Raw genomic sequence first — 21,632 nt, 5'->3', positions numbered from 1 at the left:
ACTGAACGCTCTTAGGCAAGAGAAAGAACATAGGGTGATAAATTGGAATGGAAGAGGGAAAACAATCATTTTTTGCAGATATGTTCTGTACTTAGAAAAGCAAAAAGAATAAACTGAAAAAAACCTTAAACAACATGAGAAGATGAGGAGTTACAAGATTAATATGCAGGAAGAGAAAGCTTTTGTATGTTCAAACAGCAGCTACATTTAGAAAATATAAGAAGAGTCGATTTACAACAGCAACAATGACACAATGATAAAACATTCAGGAATAAAGTTAATAATGAGTGTGTGATATGTGTAAATAAAGCTTAAAACGTTCTGAAAAATGAAATTGAGCAGATGGAAAAGCATATTGTGTTCTTAGGTAGGAGTGTTCAATGTTATAAATACCTCAGCTCCCCCAAACATCGTTTATACATATAATACAATCCAAATAAAAATACCAATAGCATTTTCTTGGAGTAGGGAGTCAGGGCATGCAGAGGGTGACTAATTTGATTTTAAATTTAGGGCAGAAAGTAAATAACCAGGAATAACTAGTAAAATTCTGAGAATGAAGGGTAATGAGGAGGAGCCAGCCCTGCCAGATATTAAAACATGTTTTTAAGAGCTCATTGGTACAAGCAGATGATTAGATGAAAAAGAACAGAAAATCAAGAAATATATCCAAATACATGTGGAAATTTAGTATATAATAAAGAAGCCTGTCATCCTTCTTGTATAAGAAAAGCAAAAGGACTATTTAATGAATGGGATTATAATAACCAGGTTGTCAACTGGAAAAGAAGAAAATTAAATCTCTGTCTCTTTATACTTTACCCCAGAATGATTCCAAATGGATCAAAGATTTAAATTGTCAAACAAAACAAAAACACAAAAGAACTAAAAGCAGCCAACAAAGAAATATGTCATAACCTCAGAGTGGAAAAGACCTTTTTACCTCTTTGCACGACCCGGGAGTCATAGAAGAAAAAAAGATAACTTAAACTACATTAAAAAGTATTTTTAACCTCCATGGCAAAACTGACTCCAAGTAAAGTCAAATGACAGATGACACACTGCAAGAATTATTTGTAATGAGTATCACAAATAAGAGATTATTTTTCTAGTATATAAAGAGCTTCTATAGCTCTATAAGAAAAAAACTCAGTAACCCAATATTTTTAAAGCCAAAAGATATGAACAAACAGTTCTCAGAAATGAAAATCTGAATGGATTTGAAACATAATAAAAGATGTTCAACATATGAAAAGACAATCAACCCCACACATATAAAGGAAATGCAGATTAAAGCCATACTGACAGACAAAACTGATAGATTGAACCTCATCAAAATTCAAAACTTTTGGGCTTCCAAAGACACCATTAAGAAAATGCAAAAACAAGAACAGACAGGGAGATGATAACTGAAAATGTACACCTGATAAAGGATCCGTATCCAAAATGTGCAAAGAACTCTTTTACATCTCAGTAATAAGACAAGCAATCTAATAAAAAAATGGGCAAAAGACTCAAAAAGACAGTTCATAAAGCAATATAGATAAATGGCTAATAAGCACATTGAAAGATGCTCAACACCACTTGTCATTAGGAAGATGAAAATTGAAACTACAGTGAGGTACCATTTCATAACACTAGGATGATGTACTAATAATAAAAGATGGTAACAAATGTTGAGGATGTCAAGAAGAAGGAATCCTCCTATATCGCAGGGGACATAAAATGGTGCATCCACTTTGGAAAACCAGTTGTCAGTTTCTTAAAAGTTAAATACAAATTTACCAAATAACTCAGCAGTTCTGTTCCACTTTTAAGACTTTATCCAAGAGGAATGAAAACGTATGTCCACACACAAAAATAAATGTACATAAATATTTGTAGGAGCATTGCTCATAATAGCCAAATGTTTGAAACAACCTAAATTTCCATCAGTTGGTGAATGGGTCAGTGAGATGTGGAATAGCCATGCAATGGAATGATACTCAGCAATAAACAAGGAACAAACAAAAGGAAGAAGCCAAAGGAAAGGGAGTGCAGAGGATGACATGGTTGGATGGAGTCACCGGCTCAGTGGACATGAATCTGAGCAAGCTCCAGGAGATAATGAAGGACAGGGAAACCTGGCGTGCTGCAGTCCATGGGGTTGCAAAGAGCTGGACAAGACTTAGCAACTGAACAACAACAACACAACTTGGGTGGACTTCAAAAGCTTGATGAACCATGAAAGAAGCCAGACACGAGAGACCACATAGTATATGATTCCGTTTATAGGAAATGTCCAAAAGGAGTAAATCCATGGAAGCAGAAAGCAGATTAGTGCTGGAGAAGAAGGGCAGGAGAGGGAAACAATTAAGGGACAGAAGGGAATCTTAGTGGAATGATGCAATGCGTTAAAACTGCTTTACGGTGATGGTTGCACGATGCAATAAACTCACTAAAAATGATTGACTTGTCCACACGGAATGGGTAAATGTAAAGAATGTAAAGTATGCCTCAATAAAATTGGGCCTATATCTTCAGAAAGAAAACAGGCAGCAAGCCAGATTCAGACCCCTCGATTTTCCAAACACGATGGCTGACTTTACAGGCACTAAAGTGCATCTCTAATTCTGGGAGATTTTACTATAGTTGAAGAGCACAAGCCAAATAAATTCAGCATTGGCACCTATAGTAAAACCGAAACAACTACGATGACATGCTGTTTTTCACCCGTTCAGCTGGCAAACACAAGCGCTGTATCAGTGAGCATGTGGGGAAGCGCGAAGTCTCCCGTGTCGCTGGCAGAAGTGTGAATTAGCACAACCCGGTGGGGGCAGTTTGACAGTCTTGTACATGCATGTGATCCAGCGTTTCTCCTCCTAGGAATTATCCACAAGATATGCTCACACACTTACAAGATGACATTTGCACGCGTTGATCCCTGGCAGCTTTGCAGGTAATAGCAAAAGATTGGAGATAACCTTGACTTCCATTGGGAGGAGAATGGTGAGGAAACGTTTCACTACATGCTTGTTCGTAATTTCTGAAGTGTGGATGGTGTTAATATTTTATCTTTTGAAAATAATAAACCGGGTAGGATCTAGGTGAAACAAACAATTGATGCACTGAATTGTATTGCTTCACAATAAGGATTTTATCCTCTTTTCAGATACGTGTATTTATATTATGTATTTTATACATATATGCTATATGTGTTTCTGAAAGTTTCCAAACTTCCAAAGGCCTAAACATGTCCATTTGCCATAAGTGCACCAGAGCATGAAGGTCCTGGTAGCCATGGTTTGGTTCTATGAGTTGAGGAGAGTCTGACCCCCAAGGAAAATATTGCTATTCTGACAACAAGGGACTTTCAATCCTGTCTAAAGACACCCTTTTATTACCAAATAGTGTACACAACACATACGTCACCTCTCACCACCCTACACCACCTCACTGAGCCTCCCCTACCCAGGATCTTCACTAGAGCCTCGGGAGGTGGGTGAGCCTCAAGAGGGTGTGGACTTGGACACGGGACTACAGTTTTTTTTAAGTCCAGGTGCTGCCTGAATATCCTACTTTGTTCATGATAAAGCTGCTATGAACACTTTTAAAGGTGTGAATTAAGCTCCTAAAAACAAGATAGCTATGAATTCAAAAATGCAATATTAGAAAATAAACCTCAGCATTTCAGTAACTCACACTAAGGCATAATCAGTGTACACTTGATCCCAGGAGAATGCTTTAGCATGGCACACTAGGGGTAAAATGATATTAGCCCTTTTTAAATTTTATTTATTTATTTAGCATTGTTTAGTCACTAAATCGTGTCCGACTCTTCTGTGACACCATGGACTATAGCCCTCCAGGCTCCTCTGTCCATGGGATTCTCCAGGCAAGAATACTGGAAATAGGTTGCCATTTCCTTCTCTAGGGGATCTCTCCAATGCAGGGATCGAACCCACATCTCCTGCATTGCAAGCGAATTCTTTACCACTGAGCCGCCAGTGATTCACTTGGCTGCACTGGGTCTTCACTGCTGCTCGGGCTTTTCTCTAGTTTCGGCGGGTGAGCCAGAGCTACACTGAGGTTGTGGTGCATGGGGTTCTCATTGCGGTGGCTTCTCTTGTTGTGGAGCACGGGCTCTAGAGAGCATGAGCCCCAGTAGTTGGGGCGCATGGACCTATTTGCCCTGCGGCATGTGGGATCTTCCCACATCAGGGAGCAGTGTCTCCTGCATGGGCAGGCAGAGTCTTAACCACTGGACCACTGGACCACCAAGGAAGTCCAATATTAGCCCTTTTTTATTTGCTCTCCAAAAGTAACCACTGGACCAAATTTGGTGTGTGTCATTCTCTTACATTTCTTACACTTTCAGTTCAGTTCAGTGGCTCAGTTGTGTCCGACTCTTTGCAACCCCATGGACTGCAGCATGACAGGCCTCTCTGTCCATCACCAACTCCCAGAGCTTGCTCAAACTCATGTTCATTGAGTCAGTGATGCCTTCCAACCATCTCATCCTCTGTCGTCCCCTTCTCCTCCTGCCGTCAATCTTTCCCAGAATCAGGGTCTTTTCCAATGAGTCAGTTCTTCACATCAGATGGCCAAAGTATTCGAGTTTCAACTCAGCATCAGTCCTTCCAATGAATATTGAGGACTGATTTCCTTTAGGATGGACTGGTTGGATCTCCTTGCAGTCCAAGGGACTCTGAAGAGTCTTCTCCAACACCACACTTCAGAAGCATCAGTTCTTTGGTGCTCAGTTTTCTTTATGGTCCAACTCTCACATCCATACATGACTACTGGAAAAACCATTGTTTTGACTAGACAGACCTTTGTTGGCAAAGTAATGTCTCTGCTTTTTAATATGCTGTCTAGGTTTGTCATAGCTTTTCTTCCAAGGAGCAAGCGTCTTTGAATTTCATGGCTGCAGTCACCACCTGCAGTGATTTTGGAGCCCAAGAAAATAAAGTCTGCCACTGTTTCCATTGTTTCCACATCTCTTACACTTGTAACTGCATATGTACGTATCCTGAAACAGTGAAGTATTATTTTTTCGTCTGTTTAACTAGTTGCATTTCACACTGAAGGATGAATGTATACCTATGGTTCGGCATCTTGCCTCTTTACTTTCTACATTATGCAGGTCATCCCGATTGGCGCCTGTTTGAATCCCAGCTCAAGCCACTTACTAGTTGTGTGTCCTTGAGCATGAGGCTGAGTGCTCTGTGCTCCAGTCCCCTCATTGATAAAGCAGGTCGATTACAGCTCCCAGTAAACGTGCTCAGCAATAAATGAGCTCAGCTTTGTGAAGCTCTTAAAACCATGCCTGGTGATTGTAAGTACTCAGGATGGAAGTGTTGATTTCATTTTAAAGCGAAGGAAACTGAGTCTCTCAGAGGCGCTGCCACTTATCTCAGTCCCGTGATCAGTGATGAGCAAAGCCCGAGGGTCCGCCAGGGTATGTGTCCCGTCAGGGTCACCGTTCTGCCTCCCAGAAGTCACAGCAAGTGAGCGCTCAGTGAATGTTTATCATATTGAATGGAATCATGTGGGGGTTTTTTGCCTTCCCAGATGGCGCTAGTGGTAAAGAACCTGCCTGCCAATGCAGGAGATGCAAGAGACTCAGGTTCGATCCCTGGATCAGGAAGATCCCCTGGAGAAGGAAATGGCAACCCACTCCAGTACTCTTGCCCGGAGAATCCCATGGACGGAGGAGCGTGGCGGGCTGCAGTCCATGGGGTCGCAAAGAGTCGGACACGACTGAAGCGACTTAGCACATGTGGTTTTTTTACAAACTTCCACTAATTCTCCAATGATGCTAATCCTGTGTGTACTAGGTATTTTTAATCAACATTGTATTCTTTAAAAATTATTTTATTGTCTTATTGTTATTTTATTTATTTTATTTTATTTATTTATTTATTTTTTGGCCATGCTGCTCTGTATGTGGGATCTGAGTTCTCCAACCAGGGCCCCCTGCACTGGAAGCTTGGAGTCTTAACCACTGGACCACTGGGGAAGTTCCTAACCAATATTTTAAATTTTAGGAGAATAAGTGGGTTTTTGTAGGAAATACAAATTAAATCAGAGGTGAAAGAAACCAGCTCCGAGAGGAAATGTATGGAGTCTAGGCAAGGAACACAGGAGCTCTCGGCTGGGATTTGGGGAAGAGGTGTGGCCGGAGCAGGCTGCAGCTGAGATGCTGATGAAACCGAGACCCCCCCCCACCCCCCCCACCCCGGTGTCGATGGGAACCCTGGGAGTCAGAGCAGCTCTGAACTGGCAAGGAACTGGATTCAGAAATGTCCAGCCTCTCTTTCCAACTGCCGTCTGAGACCCCACTGCTGCCTCTGCTGATGAATCCACCCAGAGGCAGATGGCAGGCAGAGGGGAGAGGCCAGGAGGCTGGGTCTGCAGGGTTCGGAGCCGAGCAGAGAAGGAACACAGACCCATGCAAACACTTCCTTCCGGACGGGAAAGAGAATGCTCGTCTTGATCCGACTCTCTTAAAGTGCTGTGACAATTTTGGTTTTTTGCAGGTTATTGACGGTATTATTGCAAGCCAAGAAGAAGAGGAGAAAACCAAAAAGAAGGAAAAGGAAAAGAAACAGAAAAAAGAAAAAAAAGAGAAGGAAACGAAAGAAACAAAGGAAAAAAAGAAGGTATTTGGAGTTTTATAAACGGCGAGTTTTCTTTTTTCCTTTTTTGTTTGAATCCTTGGAATCATCTCAAGTCTGTTGAGACTACAGTCACTCATTTCCTTGGAAACCATGCTGTCCCCCAGCTGTTTTTCGGTTGTTTTTAAATGTTGGTCGACAGTCAGCTGTCATCTTTCCTATGACTTGTAAATACCTATTAGGCTGAGGAGTGGTTTCAACAGCTCAGATACCTCACATTAGTCACATATGTGATCACTCTGGATGCTCATTCCTCGAGACAGATGATCCCACCCATCTTTTCTCAAGGGTAGAGATAAGGAAAATTTCTTGGCAAACCAAGTGACCACTACAGAGTCAAAACAATCCTGTCTACTTCCACCAAAGCGTATTCATTCCATTTATAACTTCACGTTGACATCTCAGACCTGTTTTTAACAGGACTTGTTTCTTAATACCCAAAGGAAAGCAAAGTTCAGAGTCACTGCGGGCCAGGCCTGCCCTGTGTGGTGGGGTTGTGGGCAGTGGGTGGGCAGGCAGGTGCCAGGTCCTGGGCACGATTGGAGGGCTCTTTACCCCCAAGTACATGGAGAGGCCCCTGCCAGCTTGGTGGTTCTCTCCAACATAGACTCCTTCTTTGCGAAATAGAATTCCAGCTGGAAAGTAGCACCATCCGAAAACCTGAATGTGTGTGCTGTAGCCTTTTGCCCAGACAGATACTACGTCACAGCTGACCAAAAGCCCGACCTAAATCAGAGTGGATCCTGAAAGGTTATGTCCCTCCGTGACTCTGTCCAGAAGCAGAGAGCCACCTCTAGCTCAGGTGGCCATGGCCACACTCCTGGTATTCCCAGAGCCGGGTTCCCCCTGGCCGTCAGACTCTCGAATTTCTCCATGGGGGAGGCAGCTCGCTGGGTGTGGTGGATGGCGCCTGGGAACTCTGGAGGCATCACGGTGAGAGAGAAACAGGACCGGGTGTGTCATCAAGGAGTGACTAGACCCAGGAGGCCAAAGTTGTGAGCAAGGGAGAGGGAGTGATGGAGAGTATCAAACGGGAATACCCGAAGTCCACGAAAATGCAAGGTATCGCGATGGTGATAAGAGCTGACATTTTGTTCAGAATTCCTCAGAGTGGGGCTTCCCTGGTGGCTCAGTGGTTGGGAGTCCACCTACCAATGCAGGGGGTGTGGTTTGATCCCGGATACCAGAGGATCCCACATGCTGCGGGGCAATTAAACCCGTGCTCCACAACTACTGAGCCCTCCCCACCTAGAGACCATTCTCTGCAACAGGAGAAGCCACCACAGTGAGAAGCCTGCACAGGGCAGTGAAAAGTAGCCCCTACTCGCCACAGCTAGAGAAAGCCCAGCAGTGAAGACCCAACTAAGCCAATCAGTTCGGTTCCATCGCTCAGTCATGTCCAACTCTTTGCGACCCCATGAACCGCCAGGCCTCCCTGTCCATCACCAACTCCCAGAGTCCACCCAAACTCATGTCCATCGGGTCGATGATGCCATCCAGCCATCTCATCCTCTGTTATCCCCCTCTCCTCCTGCCCTCAATCTTTCCCAACATCAGGGTCTTTTCCAATGAGTCAGCTCTTCCCATCAGGTGGCCAAAGTATTGGAGTTTCAGCTTCAACATCAGTCCTTCCAATGAACACCCAGGACTGATCTCCTTTAGGATGGACTGGTTGGATCTCCTTGCAGTCCAAGGGACTCTCTATAGTCTTCTCCAACACCACACTTCAGAAGCATCAGTTCTTCGGCGCTCAGCTTTCTTTATAGTCCAACTCTCACATCCATACATGACTACTGGAAAAACCATAGCCTTGACTAGATGGGCCTTTGTTGGCAAATAAATAAATAAAATTCCTGGGCTTGATCATGGCCAACATGGACTCGCCCCCTGCACGCGATGAACAGGAATCTCGAAGCTGCCCCCACTGCCCTGTCCCTCTCTAACCGTGGTCCTCTGTTGTTCGCTGAGTGGACGAAAGAAGAAAGACCCCCCTCCCTCCTCTCTTTGGTCTCCGCACTCTCCACTGAAGTGGATGCTGAAAACACGCAGCCCCTGCGACGCCCCCTCAGGACCAAGGGGCTCCATCCGCAGCTACAGGATGGGGTGCTGACCCCTCACACCCAGTCCCTCCCCAGCAACTGTTCAGGGTGTGAGGCGGGTGCTTGAAGTGAGGTTACCCACCCCACACAGGGCAGCTGCCTTCAAGGATAGTCACCTTAGGGAGGTCTCTGGTGGTCTTGTGGTTTAAGAATCTGTGTTTCCACTGCAGGGGGCACAGGTCTGATCCCTGGCTAGGGAACTAAGATCCCACAGGCGGTGAGGTGCTGCCAAAAATTAATGAATAAAATGAAGAAATAGAATCATCTTTAAAAAAAAAAAAAAGATAAGTTAGGGTACAGAGATCCAGCCCCTCACTGCCCAGGACAACTCTGAAGGGTTCTCCTGGCTCCCGGATGCCCTGTGGGATCAACTACCAATCTCTTAACCATTGCATCCCAGTTCAGCTTCCCCTCTGCCCAGGGCTGCTGCTCTCTCTCCCTCCCTTGTGAGGGACGTTCCCAATAAACCACCCGCTCGTCCTCCGTCTTGTTTCCAGGGAACCCCCACCTACGGGACCAGCTATCGCCTTATCTCATGGACTTACAGAGCTTAAAGCTTTAAACCTTGTTACCGGTGTGATATTTTGGAAAGGGTCTATTTTCCTTTTATAGAGATTCGCTGAAACATTCAGATGTTTTTATCTGAGATCTTTGCCAAGTCTTCTGACTATATATGTGGGGCTGGCAATTGATAGATGGTCAAGTGTTAGAACAATACTCTAAAGAATAAGCGTACAGCTCTGCCCCTGTGGTTAGGGATGAGTTCACACCTGTGTGAGTTCAACAAAGCTAGTTGCCTCTGTCTCCTGCCTTTTACCCTCTAAACAGGATGAATAATAATAGGTATCTTTATCTATAGGTCAAAATGCTGATTTGCACATAAAGATTTGAATAGCTGGTCTCAGGCATGCTTCCTGATGCTTTAGGAATGATTTCAGGATAAGATTTTTTAAAGTCAGTGGAAAATATAATCCGATCCCTAAGAAATATACCAACATCATTTAAACGTGCCAAGGCTTCTTAGAGATTAACATTTCCTATTTTAATAATCACATTATCACTTTGTAGACCTGTACTTTTCATATAAATTCATGTCTAAGTAATTCTGAAGGATTATCCCCATCATATGCAACTACATCATAAATGCTGATGTACTCAAACTTCTCTTTTTTTGTCCAAAACCATTCATCATTAAGTGACTGTTTAATAGCTAGTTAATAAAATAGTGTCACTCAACAAAGACCAGATTGTGTAGCTGATAATTTCAGATTTTTATGGAACAAGCTTCACTAACAGCGAATTTTAATTTGCAAGTGTCAAACTCATCCATGCATATTTAGAAGAAGAGATGCTTAGAATAAAATTGAAATTCTTCCAATAGTCCCTGTTCCCTATTAGGCACTGCTTCAAAATTATCTTGCCAAGTGGGGGAGGATTTTAAAAATTAACTGTATCAATTGAGCTCTCTTTTTGGTTGTTTTTTTTTTTTTTTTAGAATGAGTTAGAATTTGGGGGATACAGGCAGATCAATAGGGCAGTAACTGGTCCTTTAGGTGGAGTTCCCTGGAAACACTGAGAGGGAAGCTGTGAGGGTGGTTTATTCAGAACATCCCCCGAAAGGCAGGGAGGGAGAGAAGCAGCTCTGGTTAGAAAGGGAACTAAACAAGGCAGAGGGGGAGCCCGACTGACGGAGAGGGTGCTGGGCTGACAGAGGGGAGGTGGACTGACGGAGGGGAGCCGGGCTGATGGAGGGGGACCTGGGCTGACGGAGGGGGAGCCGGACTGACGGAGGGGGTGCCGGACTGACGGAGGGGGTGCTGGGCTGACGGAGGGGGAGCTGGAGTGGACAGAGGGGAGGTGGACTGACGGAGGGGGAGCCGGGCTGACGGAGGGGGAGCCGGACTGACGGAGGGGGAGCCGGACTGACGGAGGGGAGGTGGACTGACGGAGGGGAGCCGGGCTGATGGAGGGGGACCTGGGCTGACGGAGGGGGAGCCGGAGTGGACAGAGGGGAGCCGGGCTGACGGAGGGGGAGCTGGGCTGACGGAGGGGGAGCTGGAGTGGACAGAGGGGAGCCGGGCTGACGGAGGGGGAGCCGGACTGACGGAGGGGGAGCCGGACTGACGGAGGGGGAGCCGGAGTGGACAGAGGGGAGCCGGGCTGACGGAGGGGGAGCTGGGCTGACGGAGGGGAAGCCGGGCTGACAGAGGGGGAGCCGGAGTGGACAGAGGGGAACCGGGCTGACGGAGGGGGAGCCGGACTGATGGTGGGGAGGCTGGCCTGACAGAGGGGAGCCGGACTGACGGAGGGGAGCCGGACTGACGGAGGGGGAGCTGAACTGGGATGCATGTGTAAAGGAGCATAACTATCCAAGAGTGGCTGTTGGGAGGGGCCTGGAGAGTGAGCGGATCTGAAGGCTGGCCAGGGGTGGTATACTAGGTGGTATATCCAAGCCACAGAACCAGAGGACAACTTCAGAGCACAGGTGACAGGAGGCCGGGAGGGTGTGTGATATCTGGAGCCCACAGGGGCTGCAGCAGGCGATGAAAGAGGCCTCGGGGCCAGGCAGAGCCTTCTGCAGCGAGAAGATGGATGGATGGTCATATCCGGGGGAGTACTGATATGAGTAGATCTGAACTGAGTTCAACAAGTTGCGGTCTAAGACCCATGCTTTGTGGTCATGTCGTGGATGGACTGGGAGTGGAGAAGGGATTGATTGAGGCAGCGAAGTCAGTTAGGCCCAGGGTGGGAGCAGCAGTGAGACCAGAAGCGGGGTTAGTACAAGGCCTACAGGTGTGGGCTGGGGGGTCTGAGTCTGAAGTTTGTGTCCAGCCTCACGGGACACAATGCATTTAAAATTAAACGTCGTTCACGAAGTTGAAAGAGAAGCAAGTGGGTTTTGTTGACCTTGTGGATTTTTTTTCCTGAGAACATGATGGAGGAGAGGGCAGGGGCTGCTGGAGGTAGAAAGAGCTGGGCTTTCACAGTCAGCAGTACAGCAGCCCACCTGTCCGGCTCACAGAGATCCCTGCCCACCCTTATGACAGCATCTCCTTCCTGGGGCCACCTCTGCCTGCAGGACCATGACCCTCCCACAGGGCCTCTCCTCTTGACCCCAGAGCATCGGGAGAGAGCGCCCGTAGGCACTGCATCAACCAAGAATCTGAGGATGAGTGACTGCTTCTGTGGTATCTTTGAGATGGTTGAAGGCGGAGACGACTGGAAGAAGTTTTGGGGCATGAACTTGTAGGTTTCAGTGTCCCCGCTTGGATTTCCAATTTATTTTGGGCTTCGTAGCATGAGAAAAGAGTGAGGGGCATTGTGGTGAATCTCTGTGACTGTAGACAAGAGCACCTTAAATTAAAATAACTCGGACTAGCAATCTTATATTCATTTGATCAGCTCACCAAGAAACTTTGCAAACATATTCACGTTCAAATTATGGAAGTTCTCTATTCCTTCCCTGGATCCACCTGGGGATCCTCAACACAAAGATGCCGAAGGACAGAAGGAAATCGATGGATCCAGGTATTTTCTTCTTTAGGGACTGGTGGGCTTCCAAAAATTAGACTTTCATCCATAAGCAAGAAAGTGGAAATCTACCTAAATGTCATACCTGATACAAAAACTAACTCAGGATGTATCATGGACTTGAAGATGAAACAATAAAACCTGTAAATAAAAACCTTGGGGAAAAAATCCTCAGGATCTGGGGCTAAAGAGTTCTAAGACCTAACACCAAAAGTGTGACTCATAAAAGAGATAAATTTGATCTCATCAAAATATTAATAGCGGTTTTTATGTTCTGTAAAGACCCTGTAAAGAGGCTGAAAAGATAGACTATAGACTAGGAGAAAATTATTTTCATATTATTTATCTGGCAAAGAATTTGTATCTAGAATACATGAAGAATTCTCAAAATTCAACAGTAAGGAAACAAACCGGTCTTTATTTGGGATCTTTGGTTTTAAACTGGCTTCCCTGGTGGCTCAGATGGTATATTAAAAAAATACTTCCTGCAGTACAGAAGACCTGGGTTTGATCCCTGGGTTGGGAAGATCCCCTGAAGAAGGAAATGACACCCCAGTCCTGTATTCTTGCCCAGAGAATCACATGGACGGAGGAGCCTGGTGGGCTATGGTCCATGGAGTCGCAAAAAGTTGGACACAACTGAGCAACTAACACACAGAGGTATTCAGGCTTGCAGATAAGGAGATCCCCTTAAAGGGGGACCTTGATAGAGGAGAATGCTGGTGCCCCAAGGGCATTTTCTGCAGACCAACAGCAATCTTTGCAAATATGCTTTCAATATCAGCGTAATTTCATTTGCCTCTCTCTGGACCTCATGTTGGCTTTGGAAGAGAAAACACAGGAAAAAAGCACTCTGCAGTTCATCCTTACAGCTCTTGTTTTCTCTTTGTTATTTTTCAGTGTTCCGTATGTTCAACCATTTGGAACTATTTTCCTTTATGTATATATATATATATTTTTTTTTTTTTTTCTTGGCCGTGCTGCACAGCAAGTGGAATCTTAGTTCCCCCACCAGGGATGGAACCCACACCCCTTGCATTGGAAGCAAGGAGTCTTAACCGCAACCACCAGGGAAGTCCCTGGAACTATCTTCAATGGTTTTGTCCTGTTCCTAATACACAATTGCACAGATACTGAAGAGTCTCCTCTATGTTCCCTCCAGCTATAAACACTTGGCTTAGTGTGAATTCTTCTGGGAGGATCGTTGGACCTGTCTCTATGCAATTCGATTAGCTTGAAAAACTATTGTCTGTCTACAGTGCCCCCAGGCCACTTCTGGGCTGATTTTTCACTTTTGCATCTAAAAGTGGATTATAATTTCACCCTTAGTTCAGTGAGAAGTCATCAGCCTCTTCCGCATCAAAGCAACCTCACTCCCATCCCCAGGACACAGATCCTCAGGGATCCATCAGATGATCTGAAAGCCACAAGTGGTCAGTCTGACATTTGGGCTTATATGTTAATAGATATATGCCTAGATGCATACCCCTATCTAAAAAGCCTAACAGATGTGGCCGCACTTGAAGTTAACCCCTTTCCACTGATCTTAGATTAAAAGACTCTTACTCCTTGGAAGAAAAGCTGTGACAAACCTAGACAATGTATTAAAAAGCGGAGACATAACTTTGCCACCAAAGGTGTGTATAGTCAAAGCTATGATTTTTCCAGTAGTACAGATGTGAGTGTGTGTGTTAGTTTTCCAGTAGTCATGTACAAATGTGAGTGTGTGTGTTAGTCACTCAGTCATGTCCGACTCTTGTGACCCCATGGACTGTAGCCCTCCAGGATCCTGTGTCCACAGAATTCTCTAGGCAAGAATACTGGAGTGGGTTGCCAATCACTTCTACAGGGGATCTTCCCTGCCCAGGGATTTAACCCAGGTCTCTCACACTGCAGGTAGATTCTTTACCATCTAAGCCACCAGGGAAGCCCAGCAGATGTGAGAGTTGGACCATAAAGAAGGCTGAGCACCAAAGAATTGATACTTTCTAATTTGTGGTGCTGGAGTAGATTCTTGAAAGTCCCTTGACAACAAGGAGATAAGTCAATCCTAAAGGAAATCAACCCTGAATATTCATTGGAAGGACTGATGCTAAAGCTGCAATACTTCAGCCATCTGATGCAAAGAGGCAACTCATTGGAAAAGACCCTAATGCTGAGAAAGATTGAGAGCAAGAGGAGAAGGGGCCACAGAGGATGAGATGGTTGAATGACATCACCAACTCAATGGACATGAGTTTGAGCAAACTCCAGGGCAGGGAAGCCTAGTGTGCTGTAGTTCATGGGATGGCAAAGAGTCAGACATGACTGGGCAACTTAACAACAACTAATCTGAGAATCCCAGTACGGGAGAACTCAGAGGCAGGCCCCAGAGGTAGAGCCTGAAGGGTCCTTGGATCCCAGCACCTAGAAATTTCCCCACGTAGTAGGTGCTCAGGAAATGTTTACAGGTGAACAAGATAAGGTCATAAAGTTGATAAACATCCCAAAAAAATCAAAACAAACAATACACAAAATACAGTTCAGTGGCACCAAATAAAAGAATAGAAATTAAAAGTAAATGCTATGTTTCACCTACTCAGCTGGCAAGATTTTATATCACTATGATTATGCTGTAACAGACAGACATCGCCTATACGTACAGAAAAGGAAAAAGAAAAATGAAGGCTTCATTGGATAAAAGTGATGGTGAGGAAGCCGATTATTTTCTTTGACTTTTAAAATTTTTATCTCGTTGTTGCTGTCGTGTTCTTGACACAATAAATAAGCATTTTTGCAAAACATGCAACATGGTTCTGCCATCAGCTTGCAGGAAAAGCCAAGGTGAGCCAGGCCCCCACTCTCCAGACGTCCCTTGTGGGCGTTTGCACAGAGCAGATGCTCCGTGATGTCTATAAGATTTCTGAATGAGTGGGAAGGCTGGGCATATCTCAGATCCTGTTTCTTGTGACTCACTGGGTCTGTGGGCGGCAACAGCAGCCACTTAGGTCAGCTGATGAGACAGAGCTGGGCACGTGGGGGACACATGATGGAGACTCCTGGCAGGCACGGGCTGGAGCTGGGAGTTGCAGGACCCAGGTCCGTGGGCGCCAGCTCCTCTGTGCACCCCTTTCTCTACAGAAGGCCGTGTGATGACTGGGACCCATGTTCCCACCTTGCTGCCAGCTGGCCAGCCCAGCTGTGTGTCCCTGCCCCAGTGCAGAGGGCGTCAGCGTAGCTGGCCAGTCCAGCTCCTCGGGGGCAGGCTGCTCCCTGAGAGGCAGGTCTCTCTGATGAGAACACTCCCCGGTCACTTGGCTGAGCTGGGAATTGTGGCCGAGAAGTTTCCATCAGAGAGGGACCTTGGTCACGGTGGGCACCCTGACGATGCAGATGGACTTGTGTGACCCCTTCACAGTGAAAGATTCAGGGAAAAAAGCAATGAGTTTGGAGTTGAAGTGGTAAAACCTCCTGTGGCATTTCTCTCTCCCAATAATTGTCAAAATGGGAAGTGTTTAAAACAGCAGCCCGAGGCAAAGATCCATCCGGTAAACTATTGACCAAAGAGCTATCTCTGAAGAGGAAGGCAGAAACGTTCCACTGTGCTTTCACCTGGTTAACAGGTGTCTCCCGTGTTGCCCAGTTATGTCATCACCGTGGGAAACGTCAGGGGAACCACTAGTGCCTCTGTCATTCCGTGCAATCGGGATCAGATGTTTTCCTAAAACCGGTCCTGCAGTGTTTTGCTTCCCTTGAGAACTTGATATTTATTATAGAAATAAAGCTGTACAAATAGAGCTATAAATCTCATTTTTATTTACATGTGTGAAACACCTATTTAGGAAACAGGCCTGGTGCTGTTTCTTCATAGAGTAGGAGCATCAGCAAGATGGGATCCCCCTCCACGGGGGCCCCACAGCCCGAGAGAGCAGGAGAGAGCAGGAAAGTCAGGAAAGTCAACAAATAGCCGGCCTCTACACGGGGAGGCAGGCGCTGGGAAGGATAAGCAAATCCCACTGAGCCGCGGAGGGGCTTGTCTACCTGGGAGAATCCAAGACGGCTTCATAGGGGAGGGGACATTGGCCTCAGGCCTAAGGGGGATTTCCTGCAGAAGAAGATGGGAAAGTGAATCCTGGTCAGAGAGAAGGGGGGACAACCCTCACCCCCTCCAGCCTCATCCTGCCCTCCAGCCAGAGTCATGGCCCCACGAGCAGATGCAGAAACGTCAGACTTCTGCTGGGACCTCCAGTGGCTGCCCTGGTCCCAGACCAAGGTCACGCTCTCTGAAGATCATGGCTCATGGGCCTTGCAAGGTCCATCCCCACGCTGTCTCCCAGCCTCCTGTCTGTCTAGACATTCACCCCTGTCCCCTACACCCTGCCCTACTGATTTCCAGCTACCCAAAGGCAGCCCAGCCTCCCAGCTCAGACCCCCATGGACTGACTGGTCCCTCTGTGAAAAGTGCTGCTGCAGCTGTGCTTCCATCCCTGGAGTAACACTCCTCCTCCTCTCCCCTCCCCCTTCCTGCCCCTCACCCCTCACCCCTCACCCCTCCTCCCCCTCCCCTTTCTGCCCCTCCCTCTTCACCCCTCCCCCTCCCCTTCCTGCCCCTCCCCTCCCCCTCTCCTCCTCCCTCCTCCCCCTTCCTGCCCCTCCCCCTCCCCCTCCCCCCCCCTCTCCCCCCCTTCCTGCCCCTCCCTCTTCACCCCTCCCCCCTTCCTGCCCCTCCTCCCCTCCTCCTCCCCCTTCCTGCCCCTCCCCCTCCCCCTCACCCCTCCTCCCCCTTCCTGCCGCTCCCCCCTCCCCCCTCCCCCTGCTCTCCTCCCTCCTCTCCTTGTCCCCCTCCCTGTCCTCATCTCCCTCCCCTTCCCCCCTGTCCCATCCTCCCCACATGCAGACTGATCTGAGTCTCCCAAACCAAAAAGGCAACAATACAACAACACACGGGTCAGTAATGCACTGACTCTAAAAACACTAAAGATCCACGAATGCTTGTTGACACCTGGAGAGAAAGAAGGACGTAACATCTCTGAGAAGACTAGTCAGTTATTTTAGGTGCCCCTCTGTCCATGAATCATTTCTTTCCTCCAAGGACACGCCTTCATCCAGCACTGTCATTTTCTGGTTCCTCTGGCTGATTCTTCTCAGAGGACCAGGTGTCCTGGGCGGGCAGGGGTGGGTCTCCTTCCCCAGTGAGAGCTGTGACCTCCTGTGGGTCCTGAAAGGTGCGTCGGTTGCTCCATAGGCTTGGAGCCCCCAGCATTTCTGGGTCCAGGTTCTCTCCCAGGTTCTACAAGGCAGGTGGCACATTTAGTGAGCTGTGGTTCAGGCAGGTCTTCCGTGACCCCATCCCAAGAAGTGAGGGTCCTCCCAGCAGCCTGACTCCTTCCTGGGTGCTCTCATCACTCCTGGGAGCTCTCCTTTTCTGTGTCCTCCCAGCAGCCTCGTGGAGCTGGGCAGGAGAGTGCGGAGGGATCCGGTACGAGGGCGGGGGCTGCCCCACCACCAGGGCATGTGGTGTCAGGGTCCCAGAAAGGAGGGCACATCCTCTACCCTGACCCACCAAGGGTGGTTGTCCCTGTCTTGCCACTCCTCCCCCAAGCCACACAGAGAGCTTCAGGTACTTTGGAAAACTCCCCACGGACATCACGTAGACAAGCATCCTTCCTTTGTCCTTTGTGGGGGACAAGAACCAGGTCATCGGGCACTTGACTCTTCATACAGTGTAAACATGATAGCCCGGAAACGTCAGATGGGGCTTTGCAAGGTCTGGCTGTTCACGGTTTAGAGCAGCCTTGGTGGCATAGGGCGGGGGGTATTTCTGCTGGACATTGGGGCAAGGCCTCCACCTGCAGAGCTCGGGGTCCCTGCAGATCTGATCTGGCTGCTCTGGGTGGCTAAGCTCTCTCTGCAGCGGAGGCCCAGGGCAGGGAGGCTGACAGGACCAGCCTCTAGGAGGAAGGCTGGGTCTCCAGCTCAGGCTGGGGCTCAGGACTGGCTTCCTGGCCCAGGGAGGGGACAGGCCAGCAAAGAAAGGAGCAGTCCTAGGCGCCTACAAAGCCCAACCTGACAGGTAGTGGAGCAGAACACAGGTGGGGAGCAGCCCCGAAGCTGGGTCACGGGAACATGGCAAAGGGAGGCGGCAGGACTCAGATGGGCAACAGCTCTCAGAGCAAGGAAGGAGCCAAACCTCAGAGGACAGGACCCAGCTCAGGCCGGGGGGACCCCAGGGAGATGCTTGAGTTAGGAAGGCCCCTGTGAGCCCGCCAGTGGAGCTAAGTCTCAAACCATCCCCGCCCTGGTCAGTGGACACAGCGCCCCCCCCAGCTCAGACTATCAGCAGGGAAACCGCCCAGGTGGGCGGACGAGGGGCCGGACCTTCACCCCACAAACCAGGAACGAACACGTGCTTCTCCACAGTCACTGTAACCACGCGTGTGCACACCTTTCAGTGTCGAATCGCAGCAGATAAACTATGCCTGTCGTTAACAAGTGTATATTCTGCTCTAGCAGGAAGAAGACGAGATGTGGAAAATGTCACCGAGTGTTTTCCTTCACACGATCGAGGAAGGAAATAACGTCTACAAAGGTCAGTTTAGCAGGACGGGTGTGCTGACTGGCATGTCCTTGTTGGGCAGACATTGGTGCCCAGTCATAAGAGGCTTTTGTTGTTTACTTGCTCAGTCGTGCCTGACTCTGCATCCCCACGGACTGCAGCACATCTAACTTCCCTGTCCGTCACTGTCTCCCGGAGTTTGCTCAAACTCGAGAGGCTGCAAACATGCAGTTCACTACCAAGCCTGTCTGCCCGTCTCTCTTTTAAAATTGCTTTGAGTGGCTTCGAAGCATATAGGTGGTAAAAGAGCAAGATGAGAACATGTCTCAACCTCTGTTCTGTTTTAAACCCTTAAGACGTCAGCTGAACATTCTCTTGCTTGGAATGAAAGGGGAGAAGGATTTTCCCTGGATTGTTTAAATTAAGGAAATCAGTGCCGTATGTACAGTAAAATGTTGTAATCCTATTAGATTGAGACACGTGCCTGCACACTGACACCTAATTCTTTTGTCCCACGTTCAAGCATATTTCGCAGAATGCAATCTGGCTCTTTCGGCAAGAGTATGAACTGGACTTTGAGATGTTCTCATTATAATGTACTGGAATGGTTGTCCAACTCCTTTGCTTCCACTCCACCCTCACGATGAATCCCAAAACAGAATGACTTGCCAGGATGACCCTGGTCATTAGTGCTATTTGGAAACTCCTGAGAAATGCCATAAGGGTGTGAAGTAGAATATTTCCATGCTTGAGTCACGCATGTGGCTCCTTCTTTATTTGGCCTTAGCCGGACCACAGTGGGACTGTTATTTACCTAATATGTATTTTTAATTGATGGATGATTTCTACCCCCTGTTAGTTGGGCCTCGCCCTTAGCAACTCCGTCAGAGTCATGGCAGGTTTGATGGGCTGGCTGGTTCCGTAAAATAAGAATGTCTGTGTCCCTCCTGCAGTTCTCTCACTCACCACTGGTGGCCAGGGTCCCACTCAGCCAGAGACGCTGAGCTAAGGCAGAAGCACAGGGAAAGCATGACCTCGGAAGGAGTTGGCAACTGCTTCCATGGGGGAGGGAGAGGGTCGGAGGGTAAATTAACATTGATCAGGCGCCCACGACATGGAAGGCGTGTTTTCACGCCCATCTCACTTCTCTTAACAACAACCAGGAAGACATAAACATCACTCAGCCCGGTCAGCAGGTACAATGGAGACCTGCCATCATTCATGTTGAGAATATCAACTCTTTCCTCTTCTTTTCCATTATGGTTTATTACAGGATGTTGAATGTGTTTCCCTGTGCTGTATACTGCAGGACCTTGTTGTTTATCCATCCTGTATGTAACAGTTTGATCTGCTAATCCCAAACTCCCTATCCAACCCTCCCCCACCCCCACCCCCACCATCCTCTTGGCAACCATATGTCTGTTCTTTATGTCTGTGAGTCTGTTTCTCTTTTGAAGATTAGTTCATTTGTGTCATATTTTAGATTCCACATATAAGTGGTATCATATGGTGTTAGCCTTTCTCTTTCTTACTTCACCTAATATGATGATATCTAGGTCCATCCACGTAGCTGAAAATGGCATTATTTCATTCTTCTTATGGCTGAGAAGTACTCCGTTGTATATATGGGACATATCTTTATCTTGATCCATTCATCTGTCAGGGGACATTTAGGCTGTTTCCATGTCTTGTCTACTGTAAATAATGCTGCTGTGAACATTGGGATGCATGTATCTTTTCACACTATGGTTTTGTCCAGATATATGCCCAGGAGTAGGATTGCAGGATCACACGGCAGCTCTATATTTCTGTCAAACGTCCACTCACTTACATATTCACTCAGCAAACATTGCTTGGCTCTGGTGCGCAGGTGCAGGGCTTGCCTGGAGGTGCACAGGCGGCACATGCCGTCAGCAGGCTCGCTACACACCCAGGGGCTGAGGTGGTGGGCAGGTGGGGACAGTGGCACCAGCTGGGTGGCTTGTTAGTCTGGCCGCAGCCGCTTCCAAGGGACCTAGCTAGGAATCGCAGTAGTCCACCCTGCAGAGTCACAGGCCCGGCTGGGGTGCCCTTGGGACTCAGGGCTCGGCCCCACACAGTAGCTGCCATGTGTCACAGGACATTACGTACTGGTCTGCACACACCATCTCTTGTCTCGTATTCTGTGTATCTGTCAACAGCCTTCAGGATACCTTCCAGGCCTTTGAACTGTCACCTCATTTTCTTCTAAAGACCCCCCCTTCTGGAGCGCTGCTGGCTGTCCTTGGGGCTTCCTGCCTGTCACTCCTTCATTCTCCTGTTACTCCCTCACCGAGTGGAGCCCAGCCTCCAGGGGGTCCTGAGGGCGGCTGCCAGTGCGGAGGGAAGTTTCAGGTGCTGGGTACATCTTGGTATTGTCTTACACTTGAGAATCGGAGTATTCCTGCCACATCAGTAAACATGGGTGTCACAGCCATCAGTGATTCCAGCCCTCCAGGTGTGAATTTCTGAGCCCTAAGGGCACTCTGAAAGGAGAAAAAATGCCTGCTTGGTCTGGCAGCCATGAGGCTGCAGCCAGTCCCTACGGTGAGCACCGAGGAACTCGACGTGTGAAACACACAGGACACCGGCCCCAGAGAGCTGAGATGCATGTGAAGGAATGATTTCAGTGAGCTCAGACTCTTGTATCTTTCTGTACACAGAACAGCGCTAACTTCCTTAACTAGAGATACCTGGTTTTCTTTAATTTACAAAAATACTTTTAATGTTCAGACTACCTGCCCTTTGTTGGAAGACTTATTTGCATCTATGTCTCTTTTACTGTCTCGC

At 47.7% G+C, this 21,632-nt stretch overlaps 1 protein-coding gene across 3 annotated transcripts in view; it reads left to right on the top strand.

Annotated features, from left to right (window-relative positions):
* The window catches only part of DRC11 (dynein regulatory complex subunit 11), a 179,043-nt gene that overhangs the window by 76,690 nt on the left and 80,721 nt on the right, over nt 1-21,632 (top strand). For 2 of the 3 annotated variants that reach the window (XM_081491108.1, XM_081491110.1), the window contains exons 8-9: nt 6,522-6,644; nt 18,779-18,857. In XM_081491108.1, the coding sequence (XP_081347234.1) occupies nt 6,522-6,644; nt 18,779-18,857 (202 nt within the window). The remainder of the gene's footprint in view (nt 1-6,521; nt 6,645-18,778; nt 18,858-21,632) is intronic. The other variant, XM_081491109.1, reaches the window with a different exon arrangement.

Source organism: Giraffa tippelskirchi, chromosome 5 (assembly GCF_054371585.1).
Source record: "Giraffa tippelskirchi isolate mGirTip1 chromosome 5, T2T-mGirTip1v1.2.pri, whole genome shotgun sequence".
NCBI classification, from domain to species: Eukaryota; Metazoa; Chordata; class Mammalia; order Artiodactyla; family Giraffidae; genus Giraffa; species Giraffa tippelskirchi.
The sequence above is the reverse complement of the archived record's forward strand: the minus strand, read 5'-3'. Positions and strand labels throughout refer to the sequence as shown.